We start from the raw sequence: 22,456 nt of genomic DNA on the forward strand, positions 1-22,456 counted from the left end.
TTGGATCACCAATGTCACGTGATTTCAGCAGTTTGACACGCGATCCGAATCATGAATCAATACACTGATTCATGACCGTTTGAATCTTTATTTGAGGATTGAAAACAAACCAGGAAGAGAAGACAATGCTGAATAAAGTCGTAGTTTTTGTTATTTTTGGACCAAAATGTATTTTCGATGCTTCTAGAGATTCTAATGAACTAACTGATGTCTCATATGGACTACTTTGATGATGTTTTTATTCCCTTTCTGGACATGGACAGTATAGTGTGCATACACTTAGATACGCTCTCAGACTAAATGTAAAATATCTTAAACTGTGTTCTGAAGATGAACGGAAGTCTTACGGGTGTGGAACGACATTAGGGGGAGTCATTAATGACATCAATTTCATTTTTGGGTGAACTAACCCTTTAACATCTTTGGTTTTGATGAGAAAATAAATAAACTATCAAATAAAAGGCGTATCTATCTATTTATTCACTAACATAAAGAATCGTTGCACTACAAAATAGTGTGTTATATAGCAGATATAGGATGAAACTATCATTTCTGGACACGTACTCCTATCGCAGATTTATTTATTTATAGACCTGAGACGGGTTCTGACAGACCAATCACGGCGCTTGCGGTCCACGTAGAATTGATGCGTTGTTATATTTTTGGAGAGGTGCGTGTCAGGTTACACGCGCCACACACAGCCTATGATGTCGCTACGGCGTACACTCTACGCAGAAGTATAAATTGGGCTTAAGGCTTGCAGTGTGTATGTAGCAAGTCACACAGAACATGACTTTTAAATGACACGTACACTTAATATAAAAAATGACTCGGAAGTTTGTTTTCGATTAGTGAATTTCTTTTGGTGTGTTAATTGATATCTCACCCAGCCCTAATTCAGAGTCATCTTTGACACGTCTCTGTGTGTCTCTCTCAGACTCTAAGGCCGTGTCCTCCAGTGCCTCCAGTGGACCGCAGGTCTACGCACCAGCAGCATCTTTCCCCAGTACTGCATGCCCCACTGAGCCCTTCAGGTACCACACACACAATTCATCATCAATGTACTGTTGTTTGTCATAGAGATATAGATTTGCTGCCGATGTGGTCTTAAAGGGGTGGTTCTGTGGTTTTTTTCTAGGCTTGGCTGTGTTTATGAGGCGCAGTATAACATGTCTTATTTAGGGGTGTAACGATATATCGTTAAACGATATATCGCAATATAAAAAGGTGCGATATGTATCATTGATGGAAACTATATGATTCGCGATATGTTTATATACAAGGCTCAACTTGTTAGTTTGGCCCTTTTTGTAAGGTATAATTCACCCAAATACAAATTAACAGATGTACCACAAATGTAAACTCTGTCATCACGTACTCACCATCATGTCGTTTTTTCCTTTAACTTCCAAACACAAATGAAGATATTCTTTTTTATTTTTGAGATTTCTGTCGCTCCATTTAAAGTCCATTATTCTTCTCAAACTTAAAAGATCTAAAAAAAGTCATAAATGCATCGTAAAAATAACTAATCAAGTGTAATCCAAATCTAATCTCCTGAAGAGACACAAACAATGGTTTATGATGAACAGATTTACAGCGACGCACATACTGTAGTGTGCGTGACGCGCGGAAACAACACGAGAGTGAGTACATGCACAATTAAAATTCTTGGACAAGCTAAAAATGTACAGTTTGAGAGCAGTCATTTTAACACGCTTTCATGCAATTAGAGCTGTGACGGATTGCATTGATCATCTGAAGTGCACATCCACACCGCTGTCTCCACTGTCCTTTGAAGGGCTCGTTTGCTTCCTGCTTCTATGAAGCCCATCCCTCCGAAAAACGCAATGGTCTTAGATTGGTTAGGTTTACTCGCGCTCATCTGACTGTGCTCTTCTCTGTTCTCAGGTCAGCTGCAATGGCCCAGCAGATGGTCCCGGTGACTCATTCAGCAGGTCAGATGCTGGCGCAGATGTCCCGTCAGAGCACGCCCTCTGGAGTCACTGTCACCAACAACAACAGTCCCATCCAGACCCCGGCGGGACCCACAGCGTCTCCTGGAGTCTGGTCTGCCACACGACCTCCCTTCAACACACAGGTAGACACTTAATGCCTATAGGGAGAGCATGGATGTTTACTGTGTTTTTGGTCAAATAAATGCAGCCTTGGTGAGCATAAGAGCTAATAGATTAATTCACTGTAAGCAGAGGGTTAATGCGCATTTTGTTGTAAATACTCTTTGTCCAGCAGGTGGCAGGTCAAGTTGGGAAAAGTCAGTCCTCTCCGTTTAACATGGGTGGTTTCAGCTCCGCCCCAACATCCTCCACTTCCTCTTCCTTTGCCCAGATGTGCGGAGCTTCTGCTTCAATGGCAAACGTATCAAGTTACCAACAAATAAACAGTCACACCAACCCCTCAACGAATGGATATGGTAAATATTTTGCAGCACATTTAGAAAAATAAACAGTTGTCCCTGTTCCAGCTCTCAGTTTTGCTCTTGTTCTTTGGTTTAGGTGACGTTAGTCAGATGGGGGTGCAGTTCGGCTCCAGGCCAGCAGAGGGAGTTGCAGGGTGGCAGCAGTGGCAAAATCAGCCACACACGCAAGGCACTGCAGACACACACCCGCAGTCTCAAAACAACCAGCCAGAGATGTTTCCAGTGAGTAATGTTGCCAACCGTTCCTTACAATACAGAATCGTCCCGTATTTAAGGCATCAATGAAGCGTTACGTATGAACGGCATAGGGAACGCAGTTTGTCTCGTATTTTCAGGTATATGGGCTAAATTGAGAATTAATTATTTCTTCACAGCGCGTGGCTTGTGCAAACAGCAAATCCCTTTCAATGTTCGCATTTTAATTTCAGCAAATCAGTTTGGGCGGATGCAAACAACGTGATTATTGTTCATGAGTCCAACATTTAGCCATGCAAAAAAAGCATGTACTCTCCCTGAGGGAAGAAGAGCTGATCAAAAAGGGAAGTCGTCTTTAATAATACAGTTAAATAAAAAAATAAAAAAAATTATATTCAAGTATACATAAAATTAGTATTCAAACATTTAATTGAAAAATATGCATTTTCATTCATTTATACATGGTTTCAAGTGCCATTTAAAAAAAAAAAATTATTGGCTGAAATTTCAAAGACGTTCAGTTATAGGTTTTAAATTGTATGCCATCTATGTATCTTCCTGACAAAAAAAAAAAGAAAAACATGAAAATACATTTTCAAGTTTTTCATTTTGAATAGAGGTTGATAATATTTAGTGGTGATTTTGATTATAATTTGCATGATTTTTTTAGAGAGACAAGGCCCCTTCACTCCAAGAACAATAATGAAAACTAACTGTATTAGTGTCCACACTAGTGGACAATAATGGTGTAATGGATCATAAAACTCACGGCTCGGATCACATCACGGATAAACTGCGATCCGTTGCACCCCTAGTGGACAATATTGTTTTTATGATAAACACAAGCTCACAACCCCAACATTTTGATCACTATTTCCATTTCACATCCTATTGAAATAAGCATTAATTTTGTTGTGGTGGCGCGCACATTGGTCATGTATATTAACGTTGAATAATGATTCATGTTAAGCCGGGTGCACACTGTGCGATTTTGCCCACGATTTGGCCGTCTGAGACAAATTTAGCAAATCCTAAAAGATTCCTCAGATCCTAGGCTAAAATCTGACGTCTTTGGTCGTTAGTTTGACATGTTCACCGGCAGCCGATTAATGAGCGCTGCGATCAAATTTGACCTCAGACGAAATTCTGGCAGTGTCAGAAGATTTGGCACACAATCCTGCAGTGTGACTTCTACGACGACAGTCAAATATCTTGGTTTTTCAAGACAAACTATGACCAAAACGAGAGCTAGAGATTTCTTTTCGGCCAGCATTTCAGTCCCGTGTGTAATGCAGCTCACTGTCACCAAACACGTCATTCATTGATGATATAAAGCTCCGGACAAAATTTTTCTTGAGCTCGTCCCTTTTTAGCGCGGCTTGACTATTGTACAGTCTGACATTAATGCCAACTGCGATCTTACAGTGTGACATGGCTTACATCGGGGATCATGTTTGTACAGTCTGACAAGGGACATTCGCAAAGGATTTAGAAAAATTGCACAGTGTGCAGGACCCATTAGTTGCCAAACAGACGATTAAGAATAAAGGGGGTTGCGCATAAGCACAGTTGTTTAAAATCCTGCACCGCCATTCAATTTTAATTTCTCAAAACACTGTTAACTTTCGCGCTAGGCTGGAAGAGTGTGTAGCTATAGACTTCTATATAGCCATGTTTGTTTCTTTCTGTGTTAAGTCTGTTTATGGAAAGATGGTCTGACTAACTTTTAGTTTTAACATGCTTTAATCTATTTATACAGTGAAGATTATGCAATGTTATTTTACATGTGGTTAGTCAATTTCTGTACTTGAACCATAAAGCACTTTATTCTCACTTTATGGCCGACTGTTCACTAATAGTCAAAATAATGTTTTACATTTACGTACTAGTAGTTTTTGCTGTGGAATATCAGTTGGAATCAAAAACTGTGAAATTTTACTGGTATCTACAATTTCAGTAGATTTCTTATTTATTAGAATACAATGTTACATCGGTCAAAACAAAATGAAAACAAATAATTATTACACATGCCATTTTTCCCGGTCAATGGACCCCCTAAAGTAACCTTGGTCAGCCCGTGTATTAAAGTCTAGTGGACCGCCTCTGCACATGCTGAGTTTTGTCGTCTGCCAGCTCTTTAAAGCAGGATGGATTCGGATTGGCTCTCAATGTTTTGATAGGTCATCAGCTGGAAATTTGTGAAAGTGATTCAGATGATAGTCATGTTTCGTTGTGGTATATGGGGGCCTTTACATGGCTCATTTATTTGTACAGTTCATAAAAAGCTTAGATATATCACAAGAGTCACATGAAATGCTGGTATGATAATTTGGTGCCGTTTTTGAAGCGCAGTGGCACTGATCCCCATTCACTTTCATTGTACGTATAAGAGCAGCATGAACTTTCTGCTAAATGTCATCTTTTGTGTTCCACTGAACACAAAAGGTTTGGACCGACATGAGAGAGTAAATGACTGGATTATCATTCTGCATGGTTTATTCCTTTAACATCCGTCTTTTTCCTCTTCTTCAGGATGTGCTCTCCTTGTTGGATCAGACCGGCAGCTTTGGGAATGATGACTTTGGAGAGATACCCATGTTTCCTCCTTTCCCAGAGTGATTCCACTTTTCTGTTAGTTCCTTCACTCACTGTTGCTCTCTCTTATGTGCCATTTCTTACTCTTTTAACCAAATGGACGGCAGGATCGGACTGAATGGAGGCACAGGGGATCTAGAGAAAGAGAGAGGGGTGCATTGTGAGAATGGAAGTTATAAGCCATAATGTGAGGATACAGGAGGGAGACGGAGCCAGTGTAGCGCACAGACAGACAGAGACGGGCGTTGTTGAAATGTGTTCACTTTGAAACCACGCACAATTGCACACTTCTAGCACAAGCGGTCCCACACTGTCTCTGCCGTACACGCACATGCTTTGATATTTGAGTTGGCAATGAGGAGGGTAAGTTTACCCTATAAACACACACACACGCACGCACAAAGGCAGTCTCGTCTGTCTGTCTCTGACTGTGATTGTGTACCGATTGCACTGCCTCTTTTCTAACGCCATGTGACATTTTGATCCCGAGGATAAAAGGTGTCAGAACGTCACACAGAAATACGTCCAAATGTGTTGGTCGGGTTCGTTGTTGTCTGTAAAGCAGAAGCTGTGGCGTGGGTATTTTGTTTCTTGTTTTTAAGAGCTGCTTTTTTTGAAGAATAGGCTTCCTTTCAGTTGATGACTTGGGATTTGATTTGAATTGGTCTAACGGGATGTTGAATTAGAAAGACCGGAAGATTAAATCCATTTACTCGAACTCATGCAGGTTTGAACAACTTGAGGTTGTCTTCTGCTGAACATATAAGAAAATATTTTCAATGTTGGTAAGCAGACAGTAGATGACATTGACTTTCATAGTGTATATGTAAATAAATATATTTTTTTCATACGATGGAATTTTGTCTGGTTCAACCATTTGGTTACCAACATCCTTAAGATATCTTTTGTGTTCAGCAAAAAAAGAAACTGGAACAATATGAGGGTGAGTAAATGACGATAATGTTCATTTTTGGGTGAACTGTCCCTTTCAATCTCTACACACATTGATTCTTACACAACAACGTATGATCAGAACATTACTTGATTGTGTTTCTAGGTAATTCAAACTGCAAATGCGTTGCATTTTAAATGCTACTTCTATTCTGCATCCTGTTAGCTAGCTCGAGTCAGATCGCTCTTTTAAAAGTCATGGTGTTGGTGCAGTATAACAGACGCTGATGCAGTAAACGCCTCGCAGATGTCTTCTCTCCCGCGTGTTTGGTCTGTGTCGACGAGGTTTCACTCAGGCGTGTTTTTGTAAATGCAATGAAAGATTCAACTCAAGCAATAATGAGCAGGGTCTGTGTCCTTCTAAGCCATCTTTATTGCTATCCTAAGTATTGTTATCATAATGTCTTGTTTTAATGTAGAAAAGAAGAACCCTATCATGCTTCATCTGGACTGTCCATGTTTTGCTGTTGGGCTCCATTTCTTCATGTGCTCATTTGGAAGTTGATATTCTGAATTGGTTCTATAGAAATACTCCAGAACTATTATTGGCAGTTTTGATTATGTAATTGTTCATTTTCTTCTTTGTAATTAAATGTTTGCTTTTGAATGTGGGTGTTTTTAGTGCTTTTGCGCATCAAATCAGAAAACTCATGTCACTTTTTTTTTCTTCCTCAGAAATGAAAGGGTCATGTTAGAAATCATTCTTTTATCAAGATTTTCACAAAGTTGTGTACAACATATAGAAATATAATATGTATATGAAATATTAAAGTAAACTGTTTGGGTTTTTGTATTAAAATGGTATTATCACAAAAAAAAAATCTTTGTTGAAATCTTTGTTGAGACTTGTCAAAGATTTGAACTCTTTGACAAGTCTCTACGAGCAGTACAGTCACCTTTTTAAATTACTGACCTTTAAAGCTACACTGTGTAACTTTTTTAGTTTATTCTTAGCTAAAAACACTTAGTTCTTACAAAAATATAAGTGCTCATTAATGTATATTTACTTCTGTCAAGTTATAAAGTATTCTTGTAAGTTTACAATATGCCATTGAAAATACATAAGTGTGAGGGGTTTGAATGCTGGTCGCCATGTTGCCCCTCCATCTTGAAAGTACATTAGCCAAAGAGGGACATACCCGTAAATTCAAGCTTCGCCTTTCGCGTTTTAACACTCGATGGCACTCATTGACAAGGTCGAACTGGAAGCCATGTTAATCTTGGACTAAATCGGCCACCGTAGGAGTTAAAACGAAATTGGAATTGAGAGGAACAGAAACGTATTCACTGGATGGTCATATACCTTTACACTGCTAGATGGGGGAAAATATCACACAGTGTAGCTTTAAAATCAGTCTTTTTCTGGTAGCAACTGTTAGCCTAGAAATCTAGACGCACCCTAGCGGCAGCAAATCTAATCTGCCACGAGTGTCGTCTAGCAACTCTCAATACCCTTCTGAGCTGTAAACACCAAACTCTGTTCGGGCCAATCACATCGTGTATAGAGTCGTGGGGGGGCCATAATGACGACGGCCGAGTTGCGTTTGCGTGCTTCTAGTAAACACAGAAACTGGCGAACGGCGGTCTTTCAAATCAGCTCTGACCGTGACTCTGGAAGACTTGAGTTAAGCTTTTCTCCGAGAAAAGAACAAAAAAGAACTAGCCTGACGTGGTCATACTCAATTCTAGTCAGAATTAGTGTTGTCACGATACCAAAATTATGACTTCGATACGATATCAGACTAAAATATCGATATATCGATATTAAATCGATACCACAGTAAAAAAAAAAAAATAAATAAATAAGATAAGATGCTTAATATGACAACAGAACTTATTATTCATTGTTATTTTTTACTAAAAATTCATGTGGCCAGCATGTTCCTTAGGGTTGGGCATCATTTTGATTTGAACAATTATTGATCAATTGATCAATTACTATTAAAATTATCTCACAAATTTTTGCCATCTCAATGTATTTTTTACAATAGGGTAATTGTGTTGCAATAGCTTACACACAGCACAAGAAAGCTTGATTTCGAATGGTAAATTCAATTTAAAAAGACGAGAAAACAGTAATAAAATAAGAACAAATAAACAGATTACAAACAATAGCACAAATAAATGCAATAGAATAGAAGATAAAAATTAAAAAGACTGCTTTATGTTTTCAGGTAGGTCTAACATTCAGATAAGAAACTGAATTTAAAAAATGCATAGTAATTACATTTAAAACAACATTGGATAATGTTCTTTGTAAAAAATTCAATAGCGTACAGATGAAACTATTAAAGTTACACAAGTTGATCAGTCAAGAGCAGTTGATCGTGTCTTTTTGTAGTTTGAATAGCAAATGACTGCGGTCCCTTTAAGACTAACAGACGCATGGATCCACACTGTTCCTGTTACTCGTTCTTCCTGAACTGTTTGCGACTGTGTTTACGTTAATACTCTTCCAGATGTGCACTGATAATTCTTTGAGTGTATTTGACCAATAATATGCTGGAAAAGGAAGCAAATGTTTGCACTTGTATCATGTCAGAGGCGGCTTTATTAGGGTAGGCTATGTGTGTGTGCGCTTCAGATGTGGAGCACGAAATCTGCGGGCATTAGTAGGCTAGAATTAATTTATGTGCAATCCCGCGCGAAATTCAGACCGATCACACACTAACACTAACACACTGTCATGAGGAAAAAGTTCAGCAGAACGCGCGTTCGCCGTGCTCAGAGGTTAACCGGGCTGAGTGAGAATATGCCGGTGTGTGTCAGCTCGCTGACGGTCGGAGAGGAGAGCGCAGCTAATATCGATACTGTAAAAACTGAGAATCGTATCGTTTCAGATATTCCAGTATCGATATATATCGAAATATCGATATTTTTGACAACACTAGTCAGAATATGAGTCTGGAACTGCTCCATTGGGCTGTGATTATGGGGCGCGTTTCAACCGAACCAGGAAAGACCTCAATTGGATAGACCTACAACCAATCAGAGCAACGAAGCGACGCATTGTCAAATGTCAAAAGAGTTCAACTGCACTGTGCCAAATCTGCATTTTTTTTTCTGCGGGTTGTTTTCTATGTCTGTGGGTTGAAGCGACTATTATGTGATATATAGACCCATGAATGCGAGTTTTAGTAGGCAACCTTGCCAAAATAACACACATTTTACCCCCAAACACCATTTTTCCCCCAGAGAAAGTTCGGCTGGCATCCAGGCTAACAAAGAACAGCACTGAAGTAATTCTTAAAGGTCCACTGAAATCAAAATGTAAGTTTTTTAGCTTTTAGTATGACTGTGTTAGCCTTAAAGTTATGAATATGCTGGTATGTTCCAAAACTTGCATTTAGGAGATATAAGAATTCAAAGTTCACGTTAAAATGAATATATATAAGCATTCAAATTTCCGTTAAAACAAATATTCACCTTCTCGTCAAATCTGATATCCAATCAAATGCTCTCTAGAATCTAAAGCCTGCCCCCTATTAACGAAACACTATTGGCTGTTTCAAAAAGGGGGAGGAGCTGCTAATAGCTGGAGCCGTTTCAGGGAAAATTACGTCAACACATTGAATAATGCGGCGCGTTTCAAGGCACTTCAGTGGACCTTTAAAAAGGGAAGATGTGTTCGGAGTTTAGCCGATACGACGAATGTTTAATCTGTCAGCGAGCTCTGTTTCACCGTCGTTGCTTTGGTTGGTTGTAGCGCTATCCTATCGCGTGCAGAGGGAGTTTGAAAGACAACCGTTTATCCCGCCCCTCAGATTGAGCCCTGTTTATGGTGAGTTTCCAGACCACACATCTTGATGTGGGTCTGGCTTGTCAGGCTACATACTTGGGTCTTCAGCCAAAGTTTAAATCTGGTCTAGCTAGCGCACTTCCCATATTTACGCATTAGGTCAGTGGGCGGAGATTAGGAGGTCTTTGTGGCTGTTTGATCACATTTGACCACATGAGCGTTTAAACTACAAAACCAATCCAGTTAAATGTGTTTTTGACTACCTCGAAGTGGACAAGCTCAAAGCGTTTTAGACCCTGTTTACGCCTGTATTTAGCGTCATCCGCTTGTGATCCGATTAGTGTTGTCACGATACCAAAATTAAGACTTTGATACGATACCAGACTAAAATACCTCGATACCGATACTAAATCGATACCACGGAAAAAAACAAAAACAGATAATATGAATAACATGACAACAGAACGTATTCAATCATGTTATCATTCACTAACCTTTCACTTCTGAACAGTTTGGGATGACCAAAATCTTATTTCATGATACGAGTAATTTAATATTTTTTAAATGTAATTTTATAATTATAATAGATTTTTAATTGTGTTTTTATTTTTAAAAATAAGCAAGAAATGCAAATTACAAACAATATGACAAAAACAGTGCTTTATTTTTCAGCTACATTAGGTCTATTTAAAGAAAGAAATGTAATAATCAAATATAAAACTGCTTACTTAGTTTCCACTCTATAATTTAACTATACATTGATTCTTAATAAATATATTTTAGTTATTTAGCCAAGCATGTGTTGTTTTTCTATTTGCCATTGTTTTCATTAACATTATTCACACAGTATATTAGGTCCGGCTTAAGACCTGCACGGGTCTCACCTGTATACGCTCACTAAAGACATATCCGACTGCGTTTACCTGAATACTCGCCAGACCGTGCATTTTACATGTTTGACCATTCAAACCCAAACAATAATCCGCAAAAGAACTAAAGGGCGACCGCATGTAGTCTGAAATGCGTGTGCGCGCACGCTTCAGGTCAGGGTCCGGTCACGTCCCGCGCCACGCTTTATTTTTCTTGCTTTCTTTCTCATGCGCTGCGCGTAAATATTAAACTCTTCTACTTCCAATGTTTACTGAACGGTGGAAGAAGAGCTCTGCACACGTTTAAAGTGGACCATCGAAATATAGTGTAACCCTTTTAAGAATTGATCACAAAGGTTCTTCAGGGAACCCAAAATTGTTCTTCTATGGCATCACTGTGAAGAAGGAATTTTTTTTAGCTTTTAGTATGACTGTATTAGTCTTAAAGTTATGAATACACTGGTGTGTTCCAAAACAATGACAAAACTGGCATTTAGGAGATAAGCGTTCAAAATTTACAGTCTCACTTCCGTTAAAAAAAAATCTCAGATTTTGGTGACATCATCGCAGACTTCACCTTCTCATCAAATCTTCTGTCCAATCAAAATGCTCCCTAGAATCTAAAGCCCGCCTCCTACACTGCTGAAGCTGCGGCTGAAATCAGTCAGTTGTTAACACACATTTACTCATTTCTACATGGTGAAAGGCACACAACACACTATATATGTGATAGGAAACATTCAGTGTAAATATGCTTTCAGTTGAGGTGAATGAAGTCTGTTTTCACGTTAGTTTCACGCACCGCAGCAGCGCACACACCCCAATGGTCTTAATTTAGACGCGAGAGCAGCGCGGATCATATGCGCGAGTTGGCGCAGACAACAAAACATAGACCCAAACTGGCTTTACCAAACAGAAAGGCTCGAGTCAAACTGTATTATTAACGAAACGTTATTGGTTGTTTCAAAAAAGGGGAGGAGCTGCTAACAGCTGGAGCTGTTTCAGGGGAAATCACGTCAACACATTGAATAATGCGGCGCGTTCCAAAGCACTTCAGTGGGCCTTTAAGAGTGTAGTTCATGAATCAATCCCTCTAGATTTAAAACTTTCAGTGGCCGGTTACTCCATCGATCCATGTCCTGACGCCACGTGTCATTTCTTGCGGTCTGAAATCTGTCAGTGTCCAGTCCTTCATCATTCTCAGCTCACCTGCTGCAGGAAACACATAAAGAGGAATCTAGTGTTTCTGACGCAGTCTAAAGGAGGCGTTTTAATCCCATATAAGGCCTGATTGTTACCAATCTCCTGTTTAACTATTCATTGGGGACACAGGTGCCAAGTGTTGGTGTGTATGTCTCTCAGACCAAAGGAAGACATGCTAATACCGGAGATAAGAGAACACGTATCCCTGACCAACGGCTGCGGGGTGAGCCACCGACAGGATCAGCCATCACCATCCATCAAGGTATTTCTTTCAAATGTCTTCATTTTTCATTGGTCGCAAATTAAATTTCGAGATCAGAATTAATTGCATACCATTCAGCAGCTGGAATAACGCGTGTTATTAGGAAAAGTCCCCCAGACGGATGAAGAAAAGACTGTTTTGTGTGCTGGAATGTGAGACGCATCTGATACAGAACTGACTAGCAACTGTTTTACACCAACAGAAGCACAACACGACCGACTAGGGTTGCTTTTGTCAGGAACAAGAGGGAATGTGTGTGCAGCGCTCACATTTGGACACTGTATTTAAAGAGGCATGAGCAAATCAGGCCCGTATCTTGGGAGTTTACCACTATAAATCATGTGTTTTTCACTCAGTGAAGCTTTGACTTACTAGGAGTTGTTTCTTCAATCATGGACCTTCCTCTTCCGATGTCTCGCCTGGACGTTGATGTGGATTTGGGCTTTGCGCTCTTCTTCTTGGTCCTGCTCTGTTTGTTTCTGCTGGCTACAATGGTGCGCTGTGCTCAGATGGTTCTGGATCCTTACAGCTCTGTTTCTGCATCCACCTATCAGGAAGAGCAAGTTATGGAGGGATGAAGGTTCGAGCAGGCAATCAATGGATGCATTCAACTTGTGATGGAGGAAAACTGGACTATAGCAAAGCTATACAAAGACAATCTAAACTTTCTCCAACCCTCTAACTCTTGGGTTTGTTCTTGGAGATCTGCGGGAAAAGGGATCTGAGAGGCCTTCTGCCAATCATAAAGCACAACTGAAACAAAACTGATGCGGTTGGGTGACTCACTGAACAGTCTTTTATTTTTGGTTCAGTGAGTCTTAAGTGTATTAACTGTAGTGCCGTGAAACTCAAAACCAAAAGGATCTTATTACACTTTTCCAAGTGATCACATGCCATTGTTGAAAATGTGAGCGTTCTTTACGTAACTACATTTGAAATACTTTGAGTTTGAGTAATTGTTTAAAATTAGTTCATATGCATATAGTGCATGCTTTCATTTAAGCTTGTTGAATAGCAGCAAAATAATAAAAATGTTTTTTAAAAGAAAGAAAATTGTTGTAAAGGTAATGTGTTGTTCAGTATTTTAAGGAGAGCAGAGGTATTACTATGAATACAGTCTGTTCTTTTTTTTGTAATCAAAATTAAACTACACTATTATGATGCACATTTAATATGATACATTTTTGAAGAAAAGTACAGCAATTGGCACAAACGACTTTTGGATTAAAATATCCCAAAATCCACTAGAACAAGGTTCTATATTTTGTAGAAATCAGCTATTTTAACCAGTGTGACGGAGTGTCATTGCGTCGTCTGTCATCATATGCACACTACCCTTGATATCCGTTTTATTTTGTATAAACCATTAAAACACCAAAGACACTTTAATATACGGTGTTTACCAGACAGGTAAGCAACTGCTTTGATGCATTCATCCACAGAACACGAACATGGCATAATCAGAAAGAGCTTTATTTTCAGTAACAGTTATATAGCATTTTCTCCACCATACAAAATATATTACAATGAATTGCATTCCATTTAGCAACACAAGTCATCCAGCTTTTCTTAATATGATACAATATCGTTTTTGCTTACTGCAGTGTGCGACAAGTGTCTCGTATCAGGCACTGAGCGAGCGCACAGAGTAATGCGATCTGTGACGACTGTGCCAACCCTGAACCCAGCAGATTCCAGAAACCTCTCAAACCTTTCTCAAAGGACTTCCTACCACTTCATTATGAAGTGCTAAATTGAGATTTGAATCTTCTCTCAAAGACAGGCTAATGTTTTGAGATAGTAAAAACATTGGACATTTAGACTTTAATCCTGACAGTTCATAGATACGATATGAAACCAGGGCTCCAGACTGCCCAGCATCAAATGGCAAACAAGACGAAAGCGAAGCGAAACTGCTCCTCACTTGTGCTTCAAGTTGCGTTTATCAGTTCGGACCAAAACTAGGTCAGCGCAGCACCGTGAGCTCCTCGCGGTATTGGTTATGTGACATGGTTAACACGCAGTGCTGGGAGATCCAGTGAAGAAATCAGTTGGATTCGTCACAGAATTATTAACAAAGTCTGTATATAAAGTCTTTGATCGCTGCGAGGTCTAGTGAGAGGCATTCAGATTTGGCACAGAATTCTGTGTTATAAACCACAGACATCAGATCAGATTCAGTCCACAAATCAGAAACAGTCGCCATGGATTTAATACACCAACACTAGTAACTATGGTATTGAAATAGTCAAACACTTACAAGTACTACACATCATTTTCCAGCACTTAACATTATTATATTTAATGTTATTTTTAATGTGATGACCAAAACATTATTTGTTGATCCTTCAAAGATTGTCCTCATTTATAAAACTAAAAGTTTCAAGATGTAGAAAAACTCACGTTAAAAAATAAAAAAGACAATGATTAAAGTAACATTGTGACAGTATCTGCAGAGCAGCGTTCATTGGCTTATTAGCTATTCTCACTCCCTAATACTTATTTTCTGTTTTGCTTTTGAACTAATATTAAGACATTATGAATGATAACAATTAAAGTTAATTTTTTTATCTACAGCTCAAGCTCAGTGCTTTATTGTCAGTCCCCGGTGCTACCAAATACTTTCTTGGCACCGGCGCTGCAGCCCACAGATGTTAGTCTGGAGCGCTGTGAACTGAAAACTGCATGTTAAGTCTATTTATTAACAAGGCATTTGTCAGTAATGCAGTCAATATTGGGGAAAATGTAAATACCTGCATTGCAGGTTAAAGTGCTAAAAATGTTCAGTTAGAGGCTTCCTAGTAAAAAGAGTTAGTCTGGAGCCCTAAAAACCAGGAAAGTGTGAGTGTGTGTACATGCTAGTTATCAAAGTGTTGCTGTGTAGGCCTCAATAAAATCAATCACATTTTTTGCCCAAATTCCGTTTTTTCTGTTTTAATTATCTTAGATTTTCTCTCTCATTTTAATAGTTAAATTACATTTTAGTAAATCAAAAAAGCATGTCTAATTTATTGAAATCATGAAACTAATACAAGTTAACAATAATTTATTCAAAGTTGTTTTTTTGTGTTTTTATATATATATATATATATATATATATATATATATATTAAGGGCCCTATAAAATTTGCCTGGTCCTACCAGTCTCTCATAAATTTCTGGCCATTCTCCATTTACAAGCGTTTACTGCCTTGAAGACGGGTACTCTGAAGTTTAAAAGTATTGGATCTGCCATAACCAATCACTAGCGTTTGGTCGTGAGGAATGTCATGCCTATAACTCAAAACTAGTGCACAACATCAACGTCATCGTTCTCAGCCACCCCCTGTTCGCTAACTGGACCTGACTGGAGAAAACTAGTGAATATACTGCAAACCCAGGCAGAGTTCTGAAGGAAAATGAAAATGAGCAGAAGAACATAGGAGGGCGGAGCCAGGCTACTATGAAATAATAATTATAATAATAATAATTTTTGTTACATTTATATAGCGCTTTTCTAGGTACTCAAAGCGCTTTACATGGAAGGGGGAATCTCCTCAACAACCACCAATGTCCAGCATCCACCTGGATGATGCAATGATGAATTTAAAAATAAGTTTTCAAATTCTTCTTAAATTCAATTTTTTTTTTTTTTTTTAACCAAATTCTGTCTTCTTTTCTGTTAAAGTTTTCTTGATTAAATTTTTAAATGGATTAATTACATTTGAATAATTTTATATATATATATATATATTAGGGGTGTAACGATACGCGTATTCGTATTGAACTGTTCGGTACGAGGCTTTCGGTTCGGTACGCGGTACGCATTATGTACCGAACGGTTCTTGGACTAATTAATTAGATTTGGAAAATAAAAAAGTGTGTGAAATATAATAATATGCGTTAAACAAGGTAGCCCAATAACCAAAACGACATAACAGCCAATGCCCCTGACACCGCCGAATTGAAAGAAAAAAAAACACCAAATATGTTTTAGGCAGCTCAGTCAGGTGCTCGCTTACTCAGTAGGCTACGCGCTGAATGCTCGTCGCAAAATGGCTATTGCGTTTAACAAACCTGAAATAGAAGATCCTCCAATAACCAACAGGTCTGGTGTTTGGGTGAACTTTGGATTCTTTGTAAGCTATAGGCGTTGGCAAGAGTGATGGACTAAAAAACAACGGTATGTCGCATTTGCTGATGGTATCAGCGGGAATAATTCATGTCATGTCAATCAACTCTTTTACGCCGACAACAAGACGATAAAAAGGAGAAACAGCCACAAACTATCCCACAAACTATCCCCACAGCATTTAGACAGACATTTCCAACTTATTCAAATGGCAAAAGACATCACCGCGGCAAGTGGTCCATTTATAGCCGCGGATATGAGACCTAACGCCCGTTTCACACATACTCCGTCTGCAGTGCGCGTGCGGTGTAGGGATGGGACGATACACTTAAACTCACGATACGATGCACCTCGATATGCCAGGGTTACGATACGATACGTCACGATACGATATCAATTTTTATTTTAATTTTTTTCAAATCTGTGATTTTTTTACCACCTAAGTCATGTACTTAAACAAAAGGTAGGATTTTTCTCTTTTTTTGCATTTTGGTTCTATGTTGTTTAAAAAAAAGAAGAATTTTTAGAAGTCCGCGACCACGTCTTAAACAGGGGTGCCAATAATTGTGGAGGGCACTATAGGGCTGTCAATCGATTAAAATATTGAATCGCAATTAACTGCATGATTGTCATGAGTTAACTCGATTTTAAATCGCACCTTTTTAGCAATTGTAAATGTATCTTAAATTAAGTTTAAATTAAGTTTTTAATACTCTAATCAACATAGGTATGGACAAATATGCATGCTTTATGGAAATGTACATTTATTATTAGTGAAACCATACTTATTCAATAATAATCAATACAGTATGAAGACTAGACATATCAAAGGTCATAGATATGTTTATCTAAGAAATTGTTCATGTCTCTTAAGCCTAAACTTAAAAATAATGAGTAAGTAGTGATTTCTCTCATTTTAACAATATAAAGGGAGTTTTTACACTGGCAGTTTAATTCAGAACAGGGCAAAGTTCGTATGAAAAATTGTTAATGTGTACCAGTGAGCGAACCAGAACCACACCATACCTGGAGGAGGTCCATATTACAAGAGTAGGAATATAGTGCGGCCCCTTTAAGAGAACCGCATTCCCTATTGAACTGCCGGTATTTTGCGCGTGCGCGCCGAACTGGGCCGTGATTCACGTGGACAGTGTGAAGAACATGGACTCGGGAGCGCGCTTGTTCAGGAAAGTAACCTGTGCATTCGTTTTAGCCGATTGTAATGTATTTAGCTCAATAAAACAGGTGTACTGTAAGCGGTGATGGTGTTAATGATTTACCTCAGACATGAGCGAGAGTGAGCTGCAGTGCATCACGCTCAGACTGCAGAGAATGTGCTCAGTGAAAAAACGCCCTTTTCTTTCTGGAGTCTTATAAAAGTTAAACAGAAAATATGGTAGTTTATGTAGGCAATAACTGCATTTTTGGTTTAGAATATTAATGCTAATGTCAACCCTTTTCTTTCCCTATTAATGTTTGCTGCTGCACCCCACCCTCATTCTACGCAAATCATGCAGAAGTGCCATCTATCTTTATTTCGCGATACATTTTTTTCGACCTCGATGCGTTTCGTCACGTTTTGTATCGCGATATTTTGTCAAACGATATTTCGTCCCATCCCTAGTGCGGTGCGTATTTTTTTCCGTACCCATGTTAACGGATGACAGCTTTCACACTGCACACGGATGCTGTCCGTCAGTCCGTTCCAGGAGCGTTGCGTCTGCAGCAGTGCACGGATCGTTTTCGTACCGAGTCTATTTTTTGCTGCGCTGCGTTGCTGCATTAAAGTGATAGAACATTGTTCGCATTAAAATAAACATGTACTGACGCGAAAATCTAGTAATTTCACCACAGATGCATCTCATTTAAAATATACTCTTGTTTCAAAGTCAACACATGGCTTTTTTTTCTCAAGTAAAGCAACAAAACGACACCTTACCTGGCATTTAGGTAAAAAAATGTGCCATAATGGAGAGCACTCGTACTTTCTTGGAGGTGAAAAGCAAAGTTCTTTTTGACCTGCAGGATTTCTTTTCAAAGGGTGTAAAAACGAAAGAAAAGACGAGAGTCGGCTGTTTTTGAATAGACTATTGTAAGTTTCTAATTTAAAATGTTTGTGATTTAAGGCTATAAACTATGTTTAAATGCTTTGCCACTTGTGTGAGCTAAACCTAAAGTATATAAATATGAATTAATGAATTTAATAAAATGTTGTTTAAATGTAGTAGGCTACGTAACTTGACTTCTATTAAAGAGTAAACAAAGAGAATTGGAATTCTAACGAGCCATGTTCAGTAACAACTTTTGGATTTTAAATAAAAATAATGAATAAATGCTGTGTTTGTGATATGCAACAGCGGATCAGTTGCGGACTGCAAACGCAGCATATGTGAAAGCACTACAGGGTTTGGGGCTGCACAATCAACGCAACACACACGCTAATGTAAAGAGCTAATGTCTTATTCCTGTAACTACATAGAAGATGGGTAAAGTATAGCTCCATCATTGTTCAATGTAAAAATAAAAATAAAAATCATACTTTGTTAGTTTTAATAAAAAATAAAAAAAAAGGTAATTTATCTGCCAATTTTTTCTTTTTGCTGTATCTAAAACATACCGAACCGTACCGAACCGTGACACCAGTGTATCGTATCGAACCGAACCGTGAATTTTGTGAACCGTTACACCCCTAATATATATATATATATATATATATATATATATATATATATATATAAGCAAGACTTTCACATTGAACATTTTAATCAAATGTCTCTACTGCGAGCACAAATTCCTTCATAGCTCCAGAAATGTTTTCAGTGCTTTTACTGTTGTTTGAATGACCAAATTAAACTGAATGTTATTATTTTTCACTCAAAATGAACAAACCTGGTGAATCAGTCATCATGTCATCACCCAGGACAACAGGTCTTTCCAGAATGCCTCGCTCCCTCCAACATGGTCTTTGTTCAGACCTCCAGTGCCATAAGATGTTGGCTTCAGAAAGGCCTTTGATGATTCGGAAAGTGTCCCGTGACATTCCAGACAGAAGCCGACAGGACCTGGAAGAGATTGCATGACATAAGCAGAAAGAAATCGTCAACAATAGCGGTGTTAACATGGAACCTAATAATCTGAATGTAATCGGACTACAAGCACAACTATTAAAATTTAATTTGGATTGTAAGCGTGGTTTAAACTTTTTGTAGTCTGATCGAGAGGACACGTAAACACTTTGGATTGAAAACCAAAACTGGAAAGTACTGCGCATGAGCAATGATGTAGACATGTCGTAATGACGCAGGGAAAGAGCTGCTGTTGTTGAATGAATTGTAATTCTACAATTCTCCCTAAACTCATCATCTGAAGTGGAGCAGGAGAACGTCCCATCAGTCCTTCTTTCAAACTCTCATCCACAAACACTTTTGGTTTTGGGTGCGTGAATGGCCATTTTTAGTGCTTATAAGCAGTATGAGCATGGCACAACGGTTCATGTGCCAGTCTCCTAATTAGGACTAAGGCAATCAAAATTGCTCAAAAATGACGTTCGAATATTCCCTCTAAAACAAACACGAATATTCGAACTATTCGAACATCTGGGCGCGCATTTTGTCAATGACGCGTCAAAATTAATACAAAGACACATTGACGTCTTGTATAGGTAGTCTATTTAAGTTTATACATATTTGACAACCTATTACTTACACAAAAACAAGTAGATTGTTATTATAAATTATATAATTATTATATATAATTATTATATATAAATTAACTAATGGCCAAGACCGCAGACCTCGCCCTCTCTCGCTCTCACCCTCTGCGGATAACGGTTTAAATGAACAAACTGAGTGCTGATCAAGAGTTTTGTGCAAGCAATTTAAGGTCGCGAGACTCGCCACTCTTGTCCCAAATATAGCAGGCTTCATTCAGTGATTGAAACAACGGTTCATGTGCCACAGTCTCCTAATTAGGACCCAAAATCAAAGAAAAGCAGCAATTTAGGAGAATAGCAGGAACCTCTGTATATTTGCATGTCATAAAAATCTCTTCCTAATAGATTAATCTATGTGAAGCTAGTGACTTAAACGTGCACATCAACCCGATTACTTTATTTAGCGTTAATGTAAACACTACATTCTGAGATTCATCAATCAAAAGGAGTCCATGTAAATGTATCTAATGACCAATTTATACAATGAATGCATTTCATTTACACAATAGACAAACCTTGTGGATCCCTATGACTCCCTGCTGAAGGCTAGTGCCGCTGACAGATGCAGATTTCCAGCGGGTGTATTGCAGATCCTTGCTGCTCCACTGTGTTTGTGGAGGCAGTGAGAACAGACCTATGCAATACTAAAGCAATAAAATGTATATGAACAATATCCAATATGGAAATAAACAATTATGTTTGTACCAATTTGTCAGTACTACAATCATCACCACCTGCGTGACAGATACAAATGTCCCTTTTCGAAATTTGTCTATTAAATTTGCTGGATGCTTCATATGCGTTTCCTGGCTTTGTAGAGTGGTTGAGAAAGCGCAGTCAATCAGATATAGCGTTGCAACTTATGTCATACTTTCTAAAAAGGCATCTTGTTTGCTCATCTCAAAACTGACCTAGTATTAAGATACATTTTGGATGATCAGATCAAGGGGTGTGCACAAATAGTCAAATATTCGATCGGTAATATTTAAAAATAAAAATACTATATGAATTTCACTATGTTGCTTTGCTGGCTGTAAATGCAGTGAACCCATGATAAATCAACCAAGCACTAAAACACAGCTATAATTAAACCCACTTTATGATGCTGTGGAGAGTGTTAAGTTGATTGTATTTGATTCACAATGTTGATTTCTGCCTCACGATGTTTGGTATTACTTGGATGAAAATGATCAAAATTAATTCCAGTTTGTAAAATGAAATTAAAGCCACAATATGTAATTTTTCACCGCTTGAGATCACTTATTCAAACTAAAGCGTAGCTTGATTTGGAGCTTTTATAATGCTTTTCCTTGATTTGGAGCTTTTATAATGCCACAGGCAAGCGCTTCTGCTTCTTCCACTCATGTGTATGTGGGGTAGTGGCGGTTTCCCTCGTCTACTTGTCAGGGTTCGTACACCTTTTCAAAGGTCAAATTCAAGCACTTTTCAAGCACTTTCAAGGTCAATTTTAATGATTTTTCCAGCACCTAACACCGCTGTAAATTACATACCAATACATTGTCAAAATTATTATTTAGTACACTTTATCATCACATTTAAAAGATAATAATACTATAAACGGCCAAAATCGTGTTTCGTAAAGCAGCAGGATCAGATATTTAACCAAATCACAAGTTTTATTTATTTTAAATGTATCACTGTCTAAGTAGACTGTGCTTACTATCTAACCTGCCTTTGGGGTAATTGTAAAAACAATTAGCCTAAACAAAATCACTCGACGGGTTCACTTAACTTTCAATTCATTTATTGAACATTTTAAAAATGAAAACATTCGTCTTTGAGGTAGACAGTCAATCGCATGTACCTCATTGACCTTTTCTATTTATAATTAATTTCTTTTTTGTGTGTGTATGTCTATTAAAAGTCTAGGCAATCAAGTATTTCTTCTGAAGAGATCACTTTATATGATAAAGCTTAAGCTTTTTTTTCATAATCATTGATCAATTACCATTACAATTATCTCACAAATATGCTTACAGTGCGTGGTCTACAATGGGGTAATTGTGTTGCAGTAGCTTACATACAGCACAAGAAAGCTTGACTTCAAATGGTAAAAAGAAGAGAAAACAGTAATAAAATAAGAACAAATAAGCAAAAACAATAGCACAAATAAATCAGGTAGGCCTAGGTCTAACTGTATTCAGGTGAGACACTGAATTAAAAAAAATAAACAAGTTATTAAATTTAAAATAACATTGGATTTTTATTGTAAAATTAAATACATATTAATCTGTTAAAGTTACACAAGTTAATCAGTAAAGAGCAGCAGGTGATCTTTTGTCTTTTTGTAGTTTGAATAACTTCTGCCCCTTTAAGACCTGACGCGAGTGTGGAATCAAAACACTGTTCCTGTTACTC

General features: G+C 38.1%; 1 protein-coding gene and 1 long non-coding RNA gene across 4 annotated transcripts in view; one reads left to right on the plus strand and one right to left on the minus strand.

Annotated features, from left to right (window-relative positions):
* The window catches only part of arnt (aryl hydrocarbon receptor nuclear translocator), a 49,425-nt gene extending 42,637 nt beyond the window's left edge, over positions 1-6,788 (plus strand). For 2 of the 3 annotated variants that reach the window (XM_067449267.1, XM_067449269.1), the window contains 5 exons: positions 938-1,034; positions 1,912-2,101; positions 2,251-2,434; positions 2,517-2,662; positions 5,168-6,788. In XM_067449267.1, the coding sequence (XP_067305368.1) occupies positions 938-1,034; positions 1,912-2,101; positions 2,251-2,434; positions 2,517-2,662; positions 5,168-5,254 (704 nt within the window). In that variant the 3' untranslated portion in view covers positions 5,255-6,788. The remainder of the gene's footprint in view (positions 1-937; positions 1,035-1,911; positions 2,102-2,250; positions 2,435-2,516; positions 2,663-5,167) is intronic. The other variant, XM_067449268.1, reaches the window with a different exon arrangement.
* LOC137083377 (uncharacterized) overlaps positions 5,227-22,456 on the minus strand; it is a 31,095-nt gene continuing 13,865 nt past the window's right edge. Inside the window, exons 4-7 of the long non-coding RNA XR_010906494.1 lie at positions 20,593-20,721; positions 19,255-19,427; positions 12,627-12,801; positions 5,227-5,365 (exon numbers count right to left, since the gene is read on the minus strand). This is a non-coding gene — a long non-coding RNA (uncharacterized lncRNA). The remainder of the gene's footprint in view (positions 5,366-12,626; positions 12,802-19,254; positions 19,428-20,592; positions 20,722-22,456) is intronic.

This window comes from Pseudorasbora parva, chromosome 7 (genome assembly GCF_024679245.1).
Source record: "Pseudorasbora parva isolate DD20220531a chromosome 7, ASM2467924v1, whole genome shotgun sequence".
Lineage (NCBI taxonomy): Eukaryota > Metazoa > Chordata > Actinopteri > Cypriniformes > Gobionidae > Pseudorasbora > Pseudorasbora parva.